Here is a 26,906-nt window from a genome sequence, read left to right as displayed (position 1 = left end):
AGACTCTTTCTGCATGAAGCTGATAATATAAAATTCAATTTTCTCATCTCCAAGTCCCTATCGGAGGATCAATAATACTTTAGAGCAGTATCCAACATATTTATTATTTAAAATGGTGTCAGTAACCCGTGAGCATGAAAACTTCTTAAGTCTGGAGTTTACAAATGGACTACCTCCCATCAACTACTAAGGTCACTAAAAACAAGCTATATTTTGGTGATAGACAGTAGTTCCTGAAGAAAAACACCAACCAACAGTCAGTATTTGAGATGGTAACGGCAACAGATGGACCTCTAAGTGGACATCAAAAGAGGCTAGTAGAAGAATGTTAGATGCCTTTACAATATGGCGACCACTACCTCAGAAGTTTATGAATGAAAACGTTTCAAATTGGGAAAAAAAAAAAATCAGCATTGTACTTATTCTGGAGAACATAACACAATTCAGTCTAAAGATATGTTTGTGGGTTTTTTTAATCAAACAATTTGCATTCAAGATATGGATGCCAATGAGAATTCTATCACTGATATATACAGACTTACAATTCAATTTTTCCACCATTTATAGGGACTTGCTCTTAGATAGATTATCATCACCAATTCTTCACTTCGTGACTATATCCACATGTAAGCAACTGTGCTTAAGATGTCAAATATTAAAGGTTTGTAACTGCTGAATCTGTGTCCTGGAGGGATTGAATTGTATGGACAGAGTCTACACAGAAACTAATAACGGAAGTCTGCTCTTCTTCTGTAATGCCTTCGGAGACTGCAAGATCTAAGTAACGTATTGCTCCCAAAGGTCAAGGTCGTCCTCAAGGTCAATTGCAAAGTCTCAAGTATTTTCAGACAAAAAATAAGATACAGGGTTCCATGTGGAATACGAGACAGAAAAAAAATTCAGTAGGAAAATAAAAAACAGCCAATACAGAACTTAATAGTTCTAAGACTTCAAGAAGATGAAAATTAAAAAAAAAACAAAAAAAAACAGTACAGTATCCCTATACTAGAAGGACTATTGCCGCTGGGTGGTTAACATGTCTACAAGCTCTCCACCTCTGGGTCACCAGTTTGAATCCCACAAAGGACAGTAGCCTGTAGTGACTGCAGGTTGGTGATTTTTCTCTGCGTATTCTAGCTTTCCTCCACGCACTCTACAATGACTCCAGCTGTTAACAGGATGTTAAACCACACCCAAACCATATCAGGAATACTTTTCACAATCCCAATTGTCAATCTACAGTTCAATTTGATTGTCTTTAACTCATTCACACCTGAAATTTTATAATGGACTGCTCTAGTCTTTGATTTAGAAGAGCCTAAATGTGTTTTCAGGGGTGAAAATCTCTGTATGTAGGAAATTAGCACTCTATGAAAAGCTTGGAGCTCTTCGATGATTGAATTTTTATTTAATTTCCTTTTAGATGGAAAATTGACTCCCTGCTTACTTAAAAGCATTTTTTGTTTGAAACGCAGTTTACATTTTAACTTTATTCTCATTAGATGTCAGTAACTCTTATTTCACTAGAGAACATCTAACCCCAATATTTACGTTCTAATTGTTTTAAGAAGTTCATCAATATTTGTTGCACGGTAGTTCAATTTAATTAGTGAAGCATCATGGAACATGATATATTATTATCTTGAAAAAATATTGGTACACATACACTCTGCAGGAGTTCAATCCATGTCAACCTTCTGTTTACAATTACAACATGCCCAGTAAATGTTGTTTGGTATAACAAGACTGTTTACACCATTGAGACACAATATATTAGAGTAACATTTAAGACACAATATCTAATTCCTCAGATGTAACAGTTAGTGACTCATTACATCTTGGAGCTAGTGACCCATTATATCAGATATTACACCAAGTGACCCATGAATTAGTGACCTATCAACTAGTGACCCATAATATTTTGGAGCTAGTGACCCATTAGATCAGCTATTACACCAAGTGACCCATGAATTAGTGACCCATTAACTAGTGACCCATTAGATCAGATATTACACCAAGTGACCCATGAATTATTGACCCATTAACAAGTGACCCATTAGATCAGCTATTACACCAAGTGACCCATGAATTAGTGACCCATTAACTAGTGACCCATTATATCAGATATTACACCAAGTGACCCATGAATTAGTGACCCATTAACTAGTGACCCATTATATCAGATATTACACCAAGTGACCCATGAATCAGTGACCCATTAACTAGTGACCCATTATATCAGATATTACACCAAGTAACCCATGAATTAGTGACCCAATAACTAGTGACCCATTAGATCAGATATTACACCAAGTGACCCATGAATTAGTGACCCATTAACTAGTGACCCATTATATCAGATATTACACCAAGTGACCCATGAATTAGTGACCCAGTAGATCAGATATTACACCAAGTGACCCATGAATTAGTGACCCAATAACTAGTGACCCATTATATAAGATATTACACCAAGTGACCCATGAATTAGTGACCCATTAACTAGTGACCTTACCCATAATAGTGACCCATTATATCAGATATTACACCAAGTGACCCATGAATTAGTGACCCATTAACTAGTGACCCATAATATCAGATATTACACCAAGTAACCCATGAATTAGTGACCCATTAACTAGTGACCCATTAGATCAGATATTACACCAAGTGACCCATGAATTAGTGACCCATTAACAAGTGACCCATTATATCAGATATTACACCAAGTGACCCATGAATTAGTGACCCAGTAGATCAGATATTACACCAAGTGACCCATGAATTAGTGAATTAACTAGTGACCCATTAACTAGTGACCCATTAGATCAGCTATTACACCAAGTGACCCATGAATTAGTGACCCATTAACTAGTGATCCATAATATCAGATATTACACCAAGTGACCCATGAATTAGAGACCCATTAACTAGTGACCCATTTTTTTAAATAATTTGATCTTACAGCCAGTGACCTATTAGATCTTACAGCTAGTGACCCGTCAGATCTTACAGCTAGTGACCCATTAGATCTTACAGTTAGTGACCGTTAGATCTTACAGCTAGTGACCCATTAGATCTTACAGCTAATGACCCATTAGATCTTACAGTTAGTGACCATTAGATCTTACAGCTAGTGACCCATTAGATCTTACAGCTACTGACCATTAGATCTTACAGTTAGTGACAATTAGATCTTACAGCTACTGACACATTAGATCTTAAAGCTGGTGACCAATTAGATCTTAAGCTAGTGACACATTAGATCTTACAACTAGTGACCAATTTGATCTTAAAACTAGTGACCAATTAGATCTTACAGCTACTGACCCATTAGATCTTACAGCTACTGACCAATAGATCTTACAGCTACTGACCATTAGATCTTACAGTTAGTGACCCATTAGATCTTACAGCTACTGACCATTAGATCTTACAACTAGTGACCATTAGATCTTACAGCTAGTGACCATTAGATCTTACAGCTAGTGACCCATTAGATCTTACAGCTACTGACCAATTAGATCTTACAGCTAGTGACCTATTAGATCTTACAGTTAGTGACCCATTAGATCTTACAGTTAGTGACCGTTAGATCTTACAGCTAGTGACCCATTAGATCTTACAGCTACTGACCAATTAGATCTTACAACTAGTGACCATTAGATCTTACAACTAGTGGCCATTAGATCTTACAGCTACTGACCATTAGATCTTACAGTTAGTGACCCATTAGATCTTACAGCTACTGACCATTAGATCTTACAGCTACTGACCATTAGATCTTACAGTAGTGACCCATTAGATCTTACAGCTACTGACACATTAGATCTTACAGCTATGTGACCAATTAGATCTTACAGCTAGTGACCATTAGATCTTACAACTAGTGGCCATTAGATCTTACAACTAGTGACCATTAGATCTTACAGCTAGTGACCAATTAGATCTTACAGCTACTGACACATTAGATCTTACAGCTAGTGACCATTAGATCTTACAGTTAGTGACCAATTAGATCTTACAGCTAGTGACCATTAGATCTTACAGTTAGTGACACATTAGATCTTACAGCTAGTGACACATTAGATCTTACATACACTAGTTACCAATTAGATCTTACAGCTACTGACCCGTTAGATCTTACAGCTACTGACCATTAGATCTTACAGCTACTGACCATTAGATCTTACAGCTAGTGACCCATTAAACTAGTGACCCATTTTTTTTAAACAATTTGATCTTACAGACAGTGACCTATTAGATCTTACAGTTAGTGACCCATTAGATCTTACAGTTAGTGACCGTTAGATCTTACAGCTAGTGACCCATTAGATCTCTACAGCTAGTGACCCATTAGATCTTACAGCTACTGACACATTAGATCTTACAACTATGTGACCATTAGATCTTACAGCTACTGACACATTAGATCTTACAGCTGGTGACCAATTAGATCATACAGCTAGTGACCATTAGATCTTACAGCTACTGACCCATTAGATCTTACAACTAGTGACCATTAGATCTTACAGCTAGTGACCGATTAGATCTTACAGCTAGTGACCCATTAGATCTTACAGCTACTGACACATTAGATCTTACAACTAGTGACCATTAGATCTTACACTACTGACCATAGATCTTACAGCTTGACATTAGATCTTACAACTAGTGACCATTAGATCTTACAACTAGTGACCATTAGATCTTACAGCTAGTGACCATTAGATCTTACAGTTAGTGACCAATTAGATCTTACAGCTAGTGACCGATTAGATCTTACAGCTAGTGAACAACTAGATCTTTCAACTACTGACATGATCTTACAGTTAGTGACCAATTAGATCTTACAGCTAGTGACCAATTAGATCTTACAGCTACTGACACATTAGATCTTACAGCTACTGACACATTAGATCTTACAGCTAGTGACCATTAGATCTTACAGCTACTGACACATTAGATCTTACAGCTACTGACCAATTAGATCTTACAGCTACTGACACATTAGATCTTACAGCTACTGACCATTAGATCTTACAGCTAGTGACCCATTAGATCTTACAGCTACTGATCCATTAGATCTTACAGCTAGTGACCCATTAGATCTTACAGCTACTGACACATTAGATCTTACAGCTGGTGACCCATAAGATCTTAGATCTGGAATCATTAATTAGTGACCCAATTAATTAAACCATTTAATCTTACAAATTGTGAACTACTAGATCTTCTAGCTAGTAAACCATTTGATTTGACATTTAGTAAAATATTATATCAGAAAGTCGGCACTCGCTCCTGTATTTCACAGCAACTCAAACCAAACACAGGATCTATATTGGCAGGACTTGCAGACACGGAAGTTGGTGCTGATCACAGCAGAAAATTGTTTTTGACATACGGCTCATATCTATATTACATAACAATACACCAATACACAAGACGGTCTAGAACAGATATGAAAGGAAAGATACATAAACTAAAGATCAAAAAAGCTAAATAGGAAGTATTCCAAGATGTCACTTTAAATATCTGTTAGATGCACTAGAGAGTACCAGGTCTCTTCCAACCCTGCCATTAATAAAAAACGCCGTCGCCGTAATGTTATACACCAACATAATGCTTTAAGGAAATTATAAAAGATTCCAGACAGACCTTCCCCCTACAGTCCACCTCACTCATCAAATGATGACATTAATAAATTCCCTTCTCATTATTTTCTTTTCATATTCCCATTAATTCACCTATAAAATTCCTCTCCAACCATTTTCATAGCAATTTCCTGTATCCCTTTTATATCCATATCTTATATCAACTGTATACTATAATTAAATTCAAATTCAGCTGGGTGTCTTTGCCCAGTATTTTCTAATAAAGCTAAGTGCATGAAAGTTAAAACATTTCATCAACCTGCCTTCCTAAATAAAAAAAAAAGAGTTTAATCTAGCAAAAGACAACTCAATGTTCCTTCATAGAAACCATGAAGCTATGAACAAGGCTCGATCCAATCTCTGCTATTTTACAGTGCATTTCAAAGTGCGGCTGCACCGTACATCAATATTGATGCATTAAGATTCATGAGCGATGACACTTTTTTTGACAATTTCACAAGGGATTTTTGGAGTAATTTTCTTTAATCTGTATATTTAAAAACTTTTTTCATGAAAGTTTTCTAGAATTTTTCTAATCGGAGATAATTACCATTTTGCCATATGTACATCACAAAAAAACCTCTTCTGAAATTTCATAATAGACTGGTTAAGTCTTTAATTTAGAAGATCCTAAATGTGTGTTCATGGGGAAATGAGTTAAATATACAAGAATATCACCTATTTGTCTCCATTACAATGGCAGACCAAGCAAGTTGGAGTATCCACAGAAGTATCATTACCCTTACTCTATGTTTATCAGTGACTAATATCATGTACCAAGACATAAATAAAAGCTTGATGTCTCTTCCTGGCTAATTTCTATGTTTCGGTTGTTCCACAAAAGCCTCTAAATGACACAAGATTTAATTTGTGTTTCATGTGACAAGTGCCAGAGCTTGGTAAAAATGGCCTTGAAGCACTGTGTTTAGCGGCGTGACAGCCAGCGATCTCGGTGGCCAGGTTCCGTGGGAGTTAAAAACCGCAGAACTAAGTGTGCTTCATTTAGCACCAACCACAGAACACCATGCCTTTATTGATTCACAAAAAACATTGAGGTAAAAAAGGCAGCCTTTTTGTGGTTTGTGCTCATCTGATGGCGTGAAAGGAGCATTTCCCTTTCAAACAAAATCATTTGTTGATACATTTTACACAATTTTTTACTGATTTCCATACTGAAATACCATGTTATTACATAAAAAGTGTCTTGAAACCACAATTCAGATGAGGGTAAATTATTGGTGGAATATCTGTCACCAGAAATAAATACAGGTGACATATTACGGCCTTATAAACAGCAAGCTCCATAAAGTTGTCTCTAACTCAATATTTTACCAAATTTGTATCCTCCATCAAAATTGTATACAAATTATTTTTCAGCCGTCAAAAAAGTATCCAAATTTGTTTACCAATGCAATTGTTCATAAACAGTCAAAGAAAAAATGGTTGAAATGGCAAAGAATGATTTAATTCAAACTGTCACTTAACTTTAGTACAATGTCCGTGAAATACATGTGAGTATTTCAATTGGCCTATTGTGTAACTAATTTTGAAAGCAGACATTTTGTCGAGTTTTCTTGTCAGAAAAAAACTTCCCAGGGATTTGAGGTGTCCAAAACATTCCTTCAGTTTGAAAAAAACCTTCTTACAATGGTTTATCAATAATAGGCGTGATTAAAATGTGAATGAATTCCGACAACAATGGCACCAAATCTCAGACACAGTTTGTGAAAATGAGATTTTACTTCTGGAAGATCGCCTTGTAAATTACTCGACTTCAACAAATTAATTCCAGAATTCAATTATATCAAATCCCTACTAATAATTTACAATCAACATTTAAACAAGACTTGTTTAGAGTAAGAAATTTGCAGTCATCTTTTAAGGCATCAGAGCTGTCTACGAGGAATAAAATAAAGTAGGAAATTAACACTACATTCAACATTTAGAGTTCTAGAGACTTCCCAATCATGATCAATACATATCACATCCAAGGTCACGACTGTCAACTCTTATGATAATGTCAAGGTCATTTGTCCAAAAACTATGGTCTATGCATGAAATCAAGATAAGAGAAGATGAACATCTTACAGTCTCTTGAATAAATTCAACAATTACTGATATATCGGTATTCTGAAAGACACGTAGCCATTTATACACAAAACTAGAAATGTCTGCAAGATATAAACGTTTCGCCTTCATATGGTTTACTGGAGGATGCAAAATAGGCAACAGATATGAATGAAGCTGAAGCCATTTACTGATAATATTACAAATTCTAGAGATCTGATATCCTTATTCAAGTTGTCCATTTAGATGATATAATAAAATGTTTGGAATGTAAACTCAGTTTGTTGTACAGTCTACGCAAAGGGTAGGTCTAGTGGTACAATGTCAGACCACTAAGCCATTGAATTCTTGTGGTCAATGATGCTGGACACCTAGACTGACTGACCACCACTACCCATGATCATGTATAATCCCAAAGCTAAGATGAATTGTGATATAATTAGTTTACCCCCCCCCCCCATCATTATAATCCTTACATAACTCACATAGAAGTCACTAATGGTTGTGTATACAGTAAGGCACCAGCCTACCTATCCCAGGGGCTTGGTGAGGTTAATGGTGGTCAAATCGTCCAATCACAGTATTGATTTGCAAATACCTAACTTGATCAAGTATGTGATACAGACATAATAGACACAAAGCAGCCAGGACCTATCTTCAAAACGAGCCAAGGCATATCATATCCTAGCTTTGTATGCCTTCAGCAAGGCTCACCAGCTACTTCCAATGGATCCCCATAGTTTAACATGGCTCCCTTGCTATGTGCATATATTTCACAATCTGTCCTGGCGCTTGTACCATATTGATGAAAACCAGTAAAACCACAGAGGTGAACGTGATAAAAACAGAATTTCATTTTTGATGCAATGACGTCAAATCATGTTTTTTTTTTGTTTTTTGTTTTTTTTATACAATGAGGTCAGGCCTTTGTTGTTCGACATTGTGGCAACATAATCAAACCAAATGCCTTCATTGCAAAACTTACCATAGTCAAGATAGTTTACAATATTAGGAGCATAAAAGGTTATTGAATAATTGTCCTCTCACATTTAGCCCAGACAACTTGTAAGATTACCCAATCATTTGATTACCTCCCCTGTCACATTTAGACCAGATCATGTGTAAGATTACCTCCCTTATTTGATTACCTCGCCTGTCATATTTAGACCAGATCATTTGTAAGATTACCTCCCTTATTTGATTACCTCGCCTGTCATATTTAGACCAGATCATTTGTAAGATTACCTCCCTTATTTGATTACCTCGCCTGTCATATTTAGACCAGATCATTTGTAAGATTACCTCCCTTATTTGATTACCTCGCCTGTCATATTTAGACCAGATCATTTGTAAGATTACCTCCCTTATTTGATTACCTCGCCTGTCATATTTAGACCAGATCATTTGTAAGATTACCTCCCTTATTTGATTACCTCGCCTGTCACATTTAGACCAGATCATTTGTAAGATTACCTCCTCTGTTCTATCTCTGCAGAACTCAAAGGATGATAAAACTAACCACTTGACAACTGGAGTTCAAGTTGAATTATTATCTGGTGCCCTGGAGAGCAGAAAGGCTTCATAACACAAGCTAGAACTGTGTTATTAAAGACAGTTTTGGGGGACCTCAATGGATCAAATGACTGAACCTACCCAAGCTTTATGAAGCATGTCCAGGATAAAGATTAGTACATACCATGGACAAATTCCAGACAATAGGATAACGGTTTCCTATTAGCATATAGGAGACACAGTAGTAGAGGTCAGGGTACAGGGTAGTATAGTGGGGATACAGTACTAGAGGTCAGGGTACAGGGTAGTATAGTGGGGACACAGTACTAGAGGTCAGGGTACAGGGTAGTATAGTGGGGACACAGTACTAGAGGTCAGGGTACAGGGTAGTATAGTGGGGACATAGTACTACTAGGGGTCAGGGTACAGGTAGTATAGTGGGGTAACACAGTACTAGAGGTCAGGGTACAGTAGTATAGTGGGGACACAGTACTAGAGGTCAGGGTACAGGGTAGTATAGTGGGGACACAGTACTAGAGGTCAGGGTACAGGGTAGTATAGTGGGGACACAGTACTAGAGGTCAGGGTACAGGGTAGTATAGTGTGGGACACAGTAACTAGAGGTCAGGGTCAGGGTACATGGGGGACACAGTATAGTGGGGTACACACAGTACTAGAGGTCAGGGTACAGGGTAGTATAGTGGGGACACAGTACTAGAGGTCAGGGTACAGGGTAGTATAGTGGGGACACAGTACTAGAGGTCAGGGTACAGGGTAGTATAGTGGGGACACAGTACTAGAGGGGTCAGGGTACAGGAGTCAGTACAGGTAGTAAGTGGGGACACAGTACTAGAGGTCAGGGTACAGGGTAGTATAGTGGGGACACATAAGTACTATAGAGGTCAGGGTACAGGGTAGTATATAGTGGGGACACAGTACTAGAGGTCAGGGTACAGGGTAGTATAGTGGGGACACAGTACTAGAGGTCAGGGTACAGGGTAGTATAGTGGGGACACAGTACTAGAGGTCAGGGTACAGGGTAGTATAGTGGGGACACAGTACTAGAGGTCAGGGTACAGGGTAGTATAGTGGGGACACAGTACTAGAGGTCAGGGTACAGGGTAGTATAGTGGGGACACAGTACTAGAGGTCAGGGTACAGGGTAGTATAGTGGGGACACAGTACTAGAGGTCAGGGTACAGGGTAGTATAGTGGGGTACACAGTACTAGAGGTCAGGGTACAGGGTAGTATAGTGGGGACACAGTACTAGAGGTCAGGGTACAGGGTAGTATAGTGGGGACACAGTACTAGAGGTCAGGGTACAGGGTAGTATAGTGGGGACACAGTACTAGAGGTCAGGGTACAGGGTAGTATAGTGGGGACACAGTACTAGAGGTCAGGGTACAGGGTAGTATAGTGGGGACACAGTACTAGAGGTCAGGGTACAGGGTAGTATAGTGATAGTGGGGACACAGTACTAGAGGTCAGGGTACAGGGTAGTATAGTGGGGACACAGTACTAGAGGTCAGGGTACAGGGGTAGTATAGTGGGGACACAGTACTAAGAGGTCAGGGTACAGGGTAGTATAGTGGGGACACAGTACTAGAGGTCAGGGTACAGGGTAGTATAGTGGGGACACAGTACTAGAGGTCAGGGTACAGGGTAGTATAGTGGGGACACAGTACTAGAGGTCAGGGTAACAGGGTAGTATTAGTGGGACACAGGTACTAGAGGTCAGGGTACAGGGTAGTATAGTGGGGACACAGTACTAGAGGTCAGGGTACAGGGTAGTATAGTGGGGACACAGTACTAGAGGTCAGGGTACAGGGTAGTATAGTGGGGACACAGTACTAGAGGTCAGGGTACAGGGTAGTATAGTGGGGACACAGTACTAGAGGTCAGGGTACAGGGTAGTATAGTGGGGACACAGTACTAGAGGTCAGGGTACAGGGTAGTATAGTGGGGACACAGTAATGTACAGGTATATAGTGTGGAACAGTATAATCGAAACTAGAAAACTAGATATAGTGGGGACAACAGTTTACAATGCTTCAATCTACCTAATCACTTGTTTTTGCTACAGACTTTAGGGCTACAGACCACAGCTTTAAACAGTATGTTATTTTTGCGTATATATTTTAACTGACATGTAACATCATTACAAAGCTATACATACTTACATGGTAATTCTGTCATCCTTCAGTGGACCAGTTGTGCTATATCCACCGCCACTATGATCACACATTTAGCAAGTCAACACTATCACATTATACATATCCATTGGAATCATGCATATTGATGCAAACATTGAAAAAATACCCTTTATAACTTGCTTTAATCAATTTCCATCATGTATCTGCTGCTCGTCAAGCACAATGATGCTGATTGATCGGACTCGAGTTCTACAGCCGAGGTAGCAATTACCCAACCACATTGTGTGATTAAAGCTAACCACATACCCTCAACTGTACAGCTACATCGTGTAAAATGACAAGTACAAATACCTCTCCGCTACTCTTATTGGTGGGTTCAATACTGGCTTATAAAGAACGATGTACATTTTCATCCGTGACAAAGTAAGATGTGGCTGCGTGCCACTATTACTTGACAAACGTAAAATCGTAGTGATTTCCACATTTTACAGACGGACATTAAATCGTAGAGACTCCCACATTTAACTGCAACTACAGAAGCATATAGATGGAATATTTGCAACTGAAGGGCACTTATCAAACGATTCTCACACTGTCAGACTGCGACACTCCACCATTCCAAACCATCTGTACACGAAAAAGCTCTGTATCGGTACTACAGCGACACCAGGGTCAGCGACGAAACGTCTGCGATAGCTGGTGCCAAGTTCTCATCATACAGTGATCACTTTAATGAATATTCCGTCTAATATCCGACTCTGTTCCCCTCGGTAAAGCCGATACTAGACATTAATGGAGACCTCATTTACCATGCACAGTTGTGATTTAAATGATGTATCGGGTTCATTTTGTCCAAATAAAATGGAAATCAACAACCACTCTGGCATAATTTCTAAATACAGCTTTTCAACATGACATCCATTCTTTGTGGGGAGACAGCTTTCAGCATCCTAATGATATCTAAATGGTTTTCTCTCAACGCAATTTATATTGCCGCTCTATTTCTTTGCTACCATTACCATAATTAATCAACAGGTATTAAGTTTTAAACTTCAAGCTTCAAAACAATTTTTATAGAGAATATTTTTTACTGAGTTCATCATCTCAGTATTGCTTTTTTCAGAACTGTGTGAAATTACTATATGAGGTCAAGTAAAATTAGATTATTTTCTCAATTTTGTGTAGTTCAGTTATTGATTTTTTTATTATTATTCTGGTGAAAACCTGTAAATGTTTTTCTCAGCATATCTAAAAAAAAGATAATTGAATGCTTTGATCAGGTTAATATCAATCGATCTATACACAAGATAATGATGTTTTTATTTATCTGTTTACCTGTCTAATTGCTGCTTTCAAATTTATTTGCAGATGATCAAGGTCAAAGCTGGGACAGAAATGATTACCTGATACAGCATCAGAGATCAAACACATTGTTCTATATCAACCTCCAATGCTATTACAGATAGCAACATCAATGTAAATATTCCTATTCTGAGATATCAGGACAAAAGATCCTTGGATGAACACATGTCATTATTAAATATTGAACTATTGTTCCATATAAACACTCATCAGATACAAGAATATTTCGAACATTAAATTAAAAAAAAATTATTCAAATATTTATAGTTTTAAATGTTCTTTGAATTAAACATTTTTCCCCTTTAAAATATCAAATATCATGCAAATTTGAATATGTTTCTGCATAAGTTAACATTTAACTTGCGAAAAAAAATCTAAATTTGCATGTGTTTTACTAGACCAATTTTGTTTGTTGCAGAAACGCAGATGAATTAGGCACACATAGAAACATGGAGACATGTATCGACTGACACTAGACATTTTCGACGCTGTTCTCCATATTTCATGAGTAAATGAAACCTATTGATCTACATACACAATCACGCAATGACGGGTGTCATCCATTTATCAACACATGTCACCATGACAACGGTAAAAATGCAAATGCTCAAAGAAGGCATGCATGTTAAGTGCAGTGTACCATTGTATAAGTGTATACAATATGTATACATACTCCAACACCAGCCGCTTATCAAGCCAGTTAATGCATATTCAAATGACACATACGGAACTCTCTAGAGATTTGAAAACATAAAACTATGAGGACAATATCACCGTATACTAGCTGCCAAAGCCAGATGATAACATGGAAAACTAATCAAGCTGAAACAATGGAAAAAAAATCTGAACCTGGGAAATTCTTCAGAGACAATAGAAGCCTTGCTTTATCAGTTTAAACTGAGGATTGTACAATATTTACATAAATGCAATAAATCTATTACTCTTAAAGATGCTCCACCGCAAACAAATGGTATTTTTTCATTATCAAAAATAGGAGCAGACGATTTATATTTTCTTCAGTATAAAGTTACTTACTTTACACTATTACCACCATTGAAAAGTTGAACTTCTAATTTTACTTATGTTAAAAATATGAAAAATAATTAATTGCATCCGAAAAATGGGCATATATTCTATGGAAAATGTACTGATTGCACATGCACCACAGGCGAAATAAATTTTATATTATTTTTGTCTTAATTAGGCATAGCCGATTTTTTATCTATCAGTTTAAACTGAGGATTGTACAATATTTCATAAATGCATGAATATAAATCTGGTTACTCTTCAGTGTTTTTAAAGCAATGTATATTTTTCAAGATTATTATGCTATGCAAGACAATTTTCAGTAAGAATCAAATTGATATGATGGAGAATAAAGAGATTTATACTTTTATTTATTGAAATCTGAATAAAATTCATACCTAATCATACACAAGGGATATATGATAAAGCCCAATAGAAGTCATGTTCAGATGACCTCAACAACCACCAAACAATGTGATTTTTTTCAGTCTATATCAGAAATTGTTTCTCATACCCTGTAACCTTTTCCTCATACTTAAACAATCAATGTTGAAAATTTAAGGCTGTCATCATGAAATGTCACTTTCAATATGTAGTGAGCTGCAGTTTGATAGGTTAATGCAAAGGTCGTCTGAATATGACCTCTTATTGGCCAATTCCAGACCTTCCTTGACACAGAGTATGATGTATTATACTGTAGTCACATTGGTACACAAAGTGACACAAGATCATACTAATAATTAGACAACTTCTACTTCATATTAAAGCCTTGACCTCAGTGACCCCAGCAGTTTGGGAGCGATTACCTTGTAGTGGTTATTGAAGTGAAATTAATAATATAGACAGGTCCAGTATTTATAACTCTGGCATCATAGACTGATGGCCTTATATATAGTATAGTTGGATAGATCCACAGACTTTCGTTATGTCACTGTTTTCAAGCACCAGGCATTATAACAGACCTCCAGTCATAACACTGTTTAATAATTGATACAAATCTGTCATTTCATATTGACAATGAGATCCACCTCAAGGTTTGACCATTATTACAAACCAAACAGTCGTTAACATCCAAACAAAGCTTAATTAAGTCATGATGATGCTGATCGATGGCCGACGGAAATCCATACAATCCTGCTCGCACAGTATGAACATGCCAGTAGAACAATATGTCTGATCCGGCTCATCAATGGATGTTGCCTCCTTTCCCACTATTGGTAACACATAAACAAAAGCATCAATGGTTGGCTTTAAAGTACACTTTACCGTTAATACGGTCGACTCGCACACTAATATCTGTTACAGAAAACCCACATAATTCTTCAATACAAAGGCTGAAGTGGCACAGTGGTTAAGGTGTCAATACATTTATCATGGCCCTACACTTCTGAATTTCAGGTTTGAAACCACATGTGGAGCACTTGACGGTGAGTGGTTTTTCTCTAGGTACTCTGGCTTTCCTTTACTGTAATTGAGCCCTGGATGTCAGTCTCGTCCAGATAGCTCGTTTAATTGTAGTATGTTAAATTAAATCATTGTATTTATTTAATACAAAAAAATAAATTGATTAATAAATTTTCATTCGATAAATTACTTGTAAAAATCACGTTCAGATCATAATTTTACAAATAAGAAAAAACCTGCTTTCGATTCTATATGTGGCACAGTGGAGTATGCAGCAGAAATGTTTGGCTAGGTGATTAGGTGCTGTAGATTGTGAGTTTGAGGCCTGTATAGGGCATAAGTAATTAAATTGTCCTTGTTCGTCACTTGTGTTTCTGAGGTATTATCTTTGGTTCTATAGATATATCGTTGTACTGTTTATCTCATCAATGAAGGCAGATTGAAAAAAATGGAAAATATTTTGTACTATATACATGTAAATAAAATCAGTGTCCTAAAGTTAAACACGTCATATTTACTGTGTTGGATATATTGCCTAAAGCTATGATAACTTGTTCAATACAGTTGCCATGGGAATATTAAAGTGAGGCTGAGTGAATATACCTCCCAGCATGCTAATTACTACAGATGTACCTGATGAGACAAGTCTTAATTACAATATTGTATCATACTTTGTGGCGGATTGTCATCCAAATCATTCAATTACAAAATCAGATATCAGGAGTTTATGCACGGATAAAAGCTGATTTGATGGATCCATTGATAACAAAACTTTACCTAATTGGCTTGTGAAAATCTCCCATTGCTTTCAATCATGCATATGAACCACGCATGCAACATACTGTTCATCCATGCTTTTATCATTGTATCCTCTAATATATGTTCAATAAAATATTTCTTAAACTAGAAAGGTCTTGAGATATCTTTGACCCAATGGACCCAATTTGTCCTATGGCACTTAAAAATTGCAAAAATAGAGGGGCACTTAACAGAGCTTTCATAAAATGATTGCACAAAAAAAAGCAATAAATATTTGCAAACAAAATCAAATACGTGACTGGGCAGGATGCAGAGATACTGAGAAACAATACCCCCTCCTTCTCCCCCCCCTCACTTTCCCATTTCATAGAGAAAGGTAACAATTCCACCTAAAGATGTAGGATTATTTTATGCCATCTTGGAAAAACCTCCCATTGAAATTTTTCTTGTTTCAAATGGGTAATCCTTTAGTAATTTGCTATGCTAATCTCCATTAGTGCACTGACTTTTCTGTCCAAAACAGCAGAAATAGAATAAGGCACAACTTTTATTTGAACATAATGACCATAAAATTGCTGAGTACTGTCAGAATCCGACCAAAACAGTCCAGTAAATCTTCGTTACATGACATTAGTCCATGTAAATTAATACAATACAAATCTTCATCAGTAGAGGCAGATATCTTCTTTGCATCAACCCTGACTGGCTGACATGTGACATAAAACCATTAATACAGACGCATTGATTGATCGTCAAGTACACATGCATCGATTGGGTATCTAGTACACTCACATTGATTGGTCATATTACATAAAAAACTGGTACACATCACAAAAGGTGTACCAGAACAAGCATCACAAGCTCACACTTGACAGAAAAGTAGAAAACAAATGGTACAGCAAGTTACAATCACCATACACATCACAAGACACATCAAAAGTCATATCACAAGACACATCAAAAGTCACATCACAAGACACATCACAAGAACAAATCAAAGACAATCACAAGACACATCAAAACATCACAGACACATCACAAGACACATCAAAAGTCACATCACAAGACACATCACAAAGGACAAATCAAAAGACACATCACAAGACAAATCAAAAGACACATCACAAGATACATCACAAGACAAATCAAAAGACACATCACAAGACACATCAAAAGACACATCAAAAGACACATCACAAGACAAATCAAAAGACACATCACAAGACAAATCAAAAGTCACATCAAAAGACACATCACTAGACAAATCAAAAGACAAATCACAAGACAAATCAAAAGTCACATCAAAAGACACATCACGACAAATCAAAAGACTCATCACAAGACACATCAAAAGTCACATCACAAGACACATCACAAGACAATTCAAAAGACACATCACAAGACAAATCAAAAGACACATCACAAGACAAATCAAAAGTCACATCAAAAGACACATCACAAGACAAATCAAAAGACACATCACAAGACACATCAAGTCACATCACAAGACACATCACAAGACAAATCAAAAGACACATCACAAGACACGTCAAAAGTCACATCACAAGACACATCACAAGACAATTCAAAAGACACATCACAAGACAAATCAAAAGACACATCAAAAGACACGTCACAAGACTAATCAAAAGTCACATCAAAAGACACATCACAAGACAAATCAAAAGTCACATCAAAAGACACATCACAAGACAAATCAAAAGACACATCACAAGACACATCAAAAGTCACATCACAAGACACATCACAAGACAAATCAAAAGACACATCACAAGACACATCGCAAGACAAATCAAAAGTCATATCACAAGACACATAGGAATCACTAAAACATAGATAATTTTAACCATGTGAGTCAGAAAAACACAAGAACAGCAATGAAACATCTTTGTTCAATCCTCAGCAATTCATTGAATATTAAAGCTATGAATCAAATGAGATGATACTTTGCAGAAGGCCATCCTGACACAAAGTCCATTCCGATAAAAACATAACACAACACTACAAAAAACTCATTTATAATACAAAGCATCACTTATTGCAAGTAGCAATATCAATCTAGCAGGTTTTGGCCCGATCACAATGCTTTCATATAGAGAGTTTCCTAGCTTTACTTTGAATTCTCCATGATAGTCAATGGAACAAGAAGTTCCTCTCAAAATTGGTAACAAACACCAATTAGGGACTTCTTTATAAATATCAGCATCCTTATATGAATCCTGCCAGAAAAGAATGCCTTTAAAACATTCACTTATCTTAAAATCTAAAACTGAAAATACAAATATCAATTTGTATACAACGTTTTGGACCCAAAAAGAATCTTAGGCACAACTTCATATGATCTAATGCCTGAGCTAGAGTGATTCTATATGCAGTATTTCTCCTCTCTTTGATATTGAAACACTATGAAAAATGTTCAGATGATGGAAGAGTAGTAATTCAATGTATAAACTAGACATAAAGTCGGTAAACCATGTTCAAACATGGGTTAAAAAACAAGATTCCAGAATACTTTTTTACTCTTTTTATGTGTTTCCATGACGATAGACTCGATCACCATAGCAGCAGGTGGACATTTGAAGTAAATGGTGATTTATAGTCTCATGACTCTAGGCGGAGTCATGTGGGTGATAAACCAGTAACTATACCCTGGACCTATGGGTGTGGCTTACCATCCCCAAATAGTCAAGCAGTCCTGCTGGTGATCCTGCACCGATTACGAGAACACTAAAACGACACTTATACAACACAAGCATGTTTTAGCGTGTCTGACCGACATTGTAATCTGGACTAGTGCCAATCGGTTGATTCTAAATCAAGATATAACAATAGTTATTGTTTTACACCCAAGTAGCAAAGGAATTTAGGAGAGACGACTGCAGCTCAAGGCAGCGGCGACAAAACTATGTTGGCTGTTCCACCAGAGAGACTTGGGTATAAACGTAAATAGTGGATACTCATAGAGACTTGGTGCATCTCTAACAGAAACACAGAAGTTGTGTTATACCAATTCTGTATATATTTCTGGCAACTTACAGCTTTGTCTCAAAGAATTGCAGAACGTCCATACTTTTGATAAAAAGGAATTTCAGAAGGGACATATTTTGGTAAGACAAAATTTCAGATGGGATATACATATGCTACCATTGAAGAGATTCAGACAAATCTATTTTTCAATAGTACTGAAAATAAAACACAAATCTATTCCAGCAGGTCTTAATAGTCCTTATTTATAGATGTTTTATTTTTCAGAGAATTACAAACAAAGGATTTATATAATTATCACAAATGTCGTCCAACTGATAAAAGGGTTGTAAAATAAAGTTGCCAAATTAAGAGCTTTAAGTGAAACATTACGATCTAGTGTAAAAATGCATTGTTAGGTATGTTTCACCTTTTAATAACAATTCTATGCTATTTAAATAAAGTCCCATGTGTATGTCATTTAACACAAATTAAACAAATCATATCCGGATATTTTACACATCATAAATAGCAACACTAAATTTAGACGTCGCTTACTCTACCCAATCTATAATCATGAATACTTTATGAATACACACCGAGAAAAATAGGTATTGATTTTCTTATCATAAAGACCAATAACATGAAACCTATCTGTTACAATGGACAAAGTCAATATTTTAAATTACAATAATTCTTTCTCCTTCTGATGACACATTCTATTTGCAGATAATCATTTCAAATATTGACTGCAGTGGGACCGGGGCCCATTATATTGATGAATCGGTATCATATGTATCCCCTATCTGTCCCTGTGTGTTGATGATGTATAAACAAACAAAGTCTCTCTGACCTTTGTCAATAGCCCCCCTGACATTTGCTCCTCTGGCCAGAGTGATCTTGCCGTACCTTGGTAAAGTTTGTCTGGCCCTTTATCTATCATTCATAATGTAGATATTGTTATGACTCTTCCTCTGTCTGTACCTCTAGCCATGGAGATTCATAGGATGAAAAGGACAGACTAGACCATGAAGGTCAGCCATAGACCATAAAGGTCAGCCATAGACCATAAAGGTCAGCCATAGACCATGAAGGTCAGCCATAGACCATGAAGGTCAGCCATAGACCATAAAGGTCAGCCATAGACCATGAAGGTCAGCCATAGACCATGAAGGTCAGCCATAGACCATGAAGGTCAGCCATAGACCATAAAGGTCAGCCATAGACCATGAAGGTCAGACATAGACCGTGAAGGTCAGCCATAGACCATGAAGGTCAGTCATAGACCACAATGGGTCTAAATGCAGACATAGACCTCAAAGTGCAGCCATAGACAACAAAAGGCAGACATGGACCACAAAGGGCAGTCATAGACCACAATTGGTCTAAGTGCAGACATAGACCTCAAAGGGCAGCCATAGACAACAAAGGGCAGACATAGACCACAAAGGGCGGTCATAGAACATAGGCATACATAGACAACAAAGGGCGGTCATAGACCACAAAGGTTAGTCATAGACCACAATGGGTCTAAATGCAGACATAGACCTCAAAGGGCAGCCATAGACAACAAAGGGCAGACATAGACCACAAAGGGCAGTCATAGACCACAATGGGTCTAAGTGCAGACATAAACCTCAAAGTGCGGCCATAGACAACAAAGGGCAAACATAGACCACAAAGGTCATCCATAGACCATGAAGGTCAGCCATAGACCATGATCGAAGGTCATCCATAGACCATGAATGTCAACCATAGACCATGAAGATCAGCCATTGACCATGACGGTCAGCACAACCGAGCCATAGACCATGAAGGTCAGCTATAGACCACAATGGGTCTAAGTGCAGATATAGACCACAAAGGGCAGTCATAGACCACAAAGGGCAGACATAGACCACAAAGGGCAGTCATATACCACAAGGGCAGTCATAAACTACAAAGGGCAGATATAGACCACAAAAGGCAGTTATAGATCCCAAAGGGCAGTCATAGACCCCAAAGGGCAGTCATAGACCACAAAGGGCAGTTATGGACCACAAACGGCAGCCATAGACAAAAAGGGCAGTCAAAGACCACAAAGGGCAGCTAAAGACCACAAAGGGCAGTCATAAACCACAAACGGCAGCCATTGACTATGAAGGACAGCCATATACCACAAAGGGCTGTTACAGACCACAAATGACAGCCAAAGACCACAAAGGACAGTCATAGACCACAGAGGGCAGTCATAGACCACAAAGAACAGGCATAGACCACAAAAGCCAGACATAGACCACAAAGGGCAGCAAGCAGCAATAAACCACAAAGGGTAGTCATAGACCACAAAAGCCAGACATAGACCACAAAGGGCAGTCATAGACCAAAAAGGGCAGCCATGGACCACAAAGGGTAGTCATAGACCACAAAAGCCAGACATAGACCACAAAGGGTAGTCATAGACCACAAAGGGCAGCCATGGACCACAAAGGGTAGTCATAGACCACAAAAGGGTAGTCATAGACCACAAAAGCCAGACATAGACCACAAAGGGCAGTCATAGACCACAAAAGCCAGACATAAACCACAAAGGGCAGTCATAGACCACAAAAGGCAGTCATAGACCACAAAGGACAGTCATAAACCTCACAAGGTAGCCATAGATCTATAGTGACTATGAATACCAGTTGCACTCCATTTTTGCCATGTCAATACCATAGAAAACTACAGGAAACTAAATGTATCGTCTTGTAACAAAACCAATAATATGCTTAAACAGAGCTACAATTAATCAAGCATAACCTTTTCCTGACACAGGTAAAATTAATTGATTGTTTCTCATATAAATCATTAAGTGGTAAGATTGATTGTTCTTTTCTCACCTAAATAATTAAACGGTGAACATGATCGGTCTTTCTGTCATTTAATAGTAAAAATTGATTCCTCATTTCACACAGAAATTATCAATATATCATTTAACACCAAACCACACTTTCCATTCCTATATATCAAGCTGCCTCCTAGTCCAGCCAGATGTAGGTCAAGGACATTCATTCAAATTCCGGAACTCCTTACTCAAGCATACTATAGGCCAGAGATGAAGTCTCTAGGCCTATGTAAAGTTAAGAAACATTTACTAATCGTTTTTGCCATGTTCTTGCATCCATGTCAAGGTTATTCCTTTGAACAAACTTAACAGCTTTTTAGCCCAGCACTGGGTACATATACATTATCAGACACTTGTTCATTGAGAAGCTGAATAGATATTTTCGCAAAATTACTCCCCTAACCTTGAATTTAGTATACAGGTCAAGGTTAATAATTTCAACAAATTTGTAGCCTCGAACCTTTTTTTTTGACATCTTACTAATTTTAAAGCTGTTGGAAGACAACAAATATAGCACAACTTTACTAACTAATCACTGACAATATCGCCAATTAGGAATGAAAACAGCTGGAATGGTTTCTAGGAACTGAGTATTAAAACAGCTAGCTGGAATGGTTTCTAGGAACTGAGTATTAAAACAGCTAGCTGGAATGGTTTCTAGGAACTGAGTATTAAAACAGCTAGCTGGAATGGTTCTTAGGAATTAGTACTGTCTACTGATGAACTGACTAACACTTTTCAAGGGAAAAATACACACACTTGAATTCAAATATATTATTTTCATTATCTTAAAAAAGGTTACAAGTAATCAAAATCTAAACCCATATACATCAAAATTTGATAGAATGTCAAAAATGTCATAGCAAAGCACATGGAGAAAAGTATAACAAATATTACGTTTCTGGTAGATATGGCCAAACATCTAACTCATTCATCTCTGATATTTCATAATGGACTGGTCTAAGCCTTTGATTTAGAAGAGTCTAAATGTGTCTTCAGGGGGGAATGAGTTAAAGGATGCTGTAAAGGTCACTACATTCAGGTATATCACTACATAGTGTCCCAATCACATTGGTTATTGTATTACCATATAAAACTGCATTGTCAGCTTGCTGCAGCATAGCACAGTACTGGAAGAAACATGTTTGATAGTGATTTGTCAGCTTAAACAAATGTTCACCTTCTATAGGTTTCAGTTAATGATCAGGTAAAGTAAGGTCGATGGAGCAAAGATGGCTTTGTTGTATACATATATGGTGACCATTAACAATATACCATCACTGACCAGGGCCTAAATGATAAGAACACTGACCGCTGTCTCCATCGGGACAATACAAACCTTGTGGAGCTGCAGTCGCCTCCAAAATTAACATTCGGAATCGCTCCAGCATTGTCTCAGTGTTAACAAAACGTTAATGGTTTACACTTCAAATTCTGTTTACCCTGTCATCTGATAGTAATCCATTTGTGGCCGATAGGTGGAATTTCCCCTGGTAATATCCATTGGTAAGGTTATCAGTAGCACCCTGCACTAATTGTGTGAAACGTGACTCTACTCTTTGAGACAGAATGACTGTTATTAATTAAAGATGACTAATTTTGTCACACTAAATCACCTGAGTGTTTGGGACATTTCCATCCCGCCATGCAAACTCTTCTTGTAGTACGTATTTGGTTACCAAAGGCAATATAAGAGGAACTCTCTGATTGGCTATTGACCGCTGATGTGATCTATTCTGTTTAAATCAATATTGCTGAGTAACATCCCTAGCTGTTGACACCAATACCACTTGTTTTCAGCATCGACACCGATGCTGTAGCACGCAAATCTTCCAAGGTATCGGTAGTGTCAACTCAACACTTTAGAAATGAGCAAAGCTAAAAGGATAGAGTGTGTTTAGTAGTTGTGAAGTGTGGACATAGGGGCCATGTTGTACTAGTACTAACTCTACCTCGGGGGCCAATTCCGTTCTAAAGCCTCACCTCAGATCAATATCTAATGTACAACTGCAGCCCTCTACAAATCATATACTACCTATAATCCATTTACAGTCTACAACATGTACATGTTTCAGGCTATAGCTTCGGGTGTCGAGTTGAAATTGATAGATTTTTAAATAAAATATTCATAGACTCAGCTGACTTTTGGAACGGATTCCGGCAATATAATGGGGTTTTCATATATAAAGCTATCTCATTTAGACAAGATGCAGTCAGAAGATTCCGTTTTTCCACATTTAGCATCGCAGTTACATCATACAATACACTTGTAGAACAAACATGTTGTACATCACAGTAGCCTTTTCACTTTGATCAATGAAATCATTTCAGTTGTACATCCTTTCATCAGTAATTTCCATTTTAAAATAAAATTTTGCCCAGATAAAACAGAATTCAATTGGTCATTATGGTAATATGATAACATGAATCATTTTAAAAATTATGCCATAAGACAAAAAATGTTTTTGAAATATAAAATCAAACAAAACTTCAAATCACAATGACCAACATTTCCGTTGTAAGATGATTTTTATTCCTTAAACAAGAAATTTAACCATAGCATGTGTCGTTGTATAATTGAATAAAATATTGCTGAATGAAAAGTAAACTAGATTACAGTACAGATCTATAGAATGATGTATCACATAGTTTGTATTTAAAACAATTTAAAGGGAATTGATTAACAAACAAACAAAAATGATAAGCAATAACAAGAGGCCCATGGGCCTTAACGGTCACCTGAGTTAGAATATATAATGAAACAAATAATGAAACAAATTAAAGACATATAAACACTATATGCTGGGCCTTGAAGTTGGTCAGTGATTTATAAATTTGATCTTTTTATACTATGAAGAGTATTTGCTTCCTTCAAACCTGTGAACTTAGAGGTATTTTTGAAATTTTAATCAATTTGACCCTGTTTGGTCCTGCCCCTCTGGTCCCCCAGGGGGTCATCGAGGACGGATATGGATGTTAAAATGCTATATCTTCGGCTAATAATTCTAATCAAGTTTGACTAATTTCCTACGAAAATTGGGCAAATAATGTTCACAAATATGTTTTTCCTATATAAACTAAAGTAAACTTGACCCCTCCCCAGGGGGTAAACGTGAGACCCCAAGATCATATAATTCACAGTTTTTATAAAACACCTGAAAACCTTTCCATCTATAATTATTTGATTCTACTATATCCAGAATTTTAGAAGATTTTTGAAGTTTTAGCCTATTTGACCCTTTTTTAGCCCCCCCCCACCCCTGCCCCCAGGGGGTCGGCAAGGACCAATGTGGATATGATATTAAAATGCTATCTCAGGCTAATAATTCTAACCAAGTTTGACTCATTTCCTATGAAAATTGAGCAAAAAAATGCTCATTAATGTGTTTATCCTATATAAACTATAGTAAACTTGACCCCCTCCCCAAGGGGAAACAGGAGACCCCAGGGTCATATAATTCACAATTTTTGTAAAGGACCTTAAGATCTTTCTATTTATGAAAAGTATTTGATTCTACCATTTCCAGAATTTCAGAAGAAGATTTTTGAAGTTTTAGCCTATTTGACCCCTTTTGACCCCGCCTTTAAGGCCCCTGGGGGTCAGTTTTATAGAAAATTTGTTAATAGGATTAAATGGCCATCTCTACTGATAATTCTTTCAAATTTTACTCATTACATATTACAAATGTGTATTAAATTTGATGGAAATGTACAAACAGTCATTCATAAAAGATATAGATAATAATAATATTATCTCAAACAGTTGAAGTTATAACAGAGACGGAAAATATAAAAATCTGACTGCTACAACAAATTCACTCACTGACTTCCACACATGAGGCTAGCATCGAATTTAAAGTAGCTATGCGATAGACCATGAAATAAGAGTAATTTGATAAAGTGATCCCCACCTCATTTCAACTAAACCTGAAATAATATTCAATATCTCTTTTAAAATTATGACAATGGGGGATCATTATAGTATTATTTGAGCATTATATATATGAAATTTGGAGCTAAAAGAACTAAAAAATTTTACATATAGTGTAAATTGTGCGAATGAAGGCTCCAATATTATTCCGATTATTTTGGTAAAGTCTCTAAAGACAAATTCCTGTCGTATGGTCTCAACCCACCAGGAAAAGTCAATCCAAAAGTTTGAGACAAATACAGCCATACAAAACAAGATGCATTAAAGTTTCTTAGAAGGAACAAAGAGGATAGTTTTATTATTCTTGTATATGTATATAAATATTTTATTCTGTAGATGATCATAATTCTCCAATTCGGTATTGAAACACCGATTGTTTAGAATCAGAGGAAGAGTATTAAGCTAAAATGGAGGCATGGCTTGAGATAATTCTTTTAACATAACTTTTATAATAAAAAAATGTATATTCCCACAAATTGGCATATGAGCGGTGACAGGTTTTATATCAGTTCAAATTCATTAAGAAAAAAACCATTTTGGACAAAATTAGCATTTCTTACACCATAAAAAATAGGAGTTTCATTAGTGTTGAAAAGAGAATATAATCCAAATTTCCTCGTCATTATTTAACTCATGTCAATAAACAAATTTTTATATTCCATTTTTTTGGACGCATAAAAAAAACTTGACTTGTTCTGAATTTTTTTATAGTTTGAGTTGAGAACCACAAGGGCCTCATTAAAATAGGAATTTATATTCTCGTGATTTAGATTATAGATAATTAAGAGAAGTTCAGCCAATACTATCTTTCCAAAACAAAAAAACTTATATTATTTTGATTTCCTTTTTAGAAATATCAGACCAAATATAATAGTAATGTATCACTATTATATACCAGAATTGTTTCTCCTAGAGACTTTTCTCATTTAACCCATTCTACAAATTAAATTGTACAAAAGCTGTTCTCAACAATTTCCTTGTTTTGGTTTATTTTTCTACCAATAGTAACTAAAGATGTCTTCTTGACCAAACAATTAATAATTGCTTTGAATCCTTTCATTTTATCTCTCAAAGTTAATTTTAGTAAATATCACTTAAGTTGAGGACTGAATTTAAACTCCCAGGAAAGTAAAACGGTTTAATCACAGTCCTGATTACGTGAACTCTCAATGCACAACCCTCGTCA

General features: G+C 36.7%; 1 protein-coding gene across 3 annotated transcripts in view; it reads right to left on the bottom strand.

The window, feature by feature from the left end:
- LOC138323906 (uncharacterized) overlaps positions 1–26,906 on the bottom strand; it is a 110,844-nt gene that overhangs the window by 32,652 nt on the left and 51,286 nt on the right. The window contains exon 1 of one of the 3 annotated variants that reach the window (XM_069268855.1): positions 23,129–23,443. The exons of the other annotated variants lie outside the window; for them this stretch is intronic. Within the exon in view, the coding sequence (XP_069124956.1) occupies positions 23,129–23,180 (52 nt within the window). The 5' untranslated portion in view covers positions 23,181–23,443. Of the gene's footprint in view, positions 1–23,128; positions 23,444–26,906 lie in introns of those variants that run through there. 3 annotated transcript variants of the gene reach the window in all.

Source organism: Argopecten irradians, chromosome 1 (genome assembly GCF_041381155.1).
Source record: "Argopecten irradians isolate NY chromosome 1, Ai_NY, whole genome shotgun sequence".
In the NCBI taxonomy this organism is placed as follows: Eukaryota; Metazoa; Mollusca; class Bivalvia; order Pectinida; family Pectinidae; genus Argopecten; species Argopecten irradians.
Note: the sequence above shows the minus strand (reverse complement) of the source record. Positions and strands in the feature narration are given on the sequence as shown.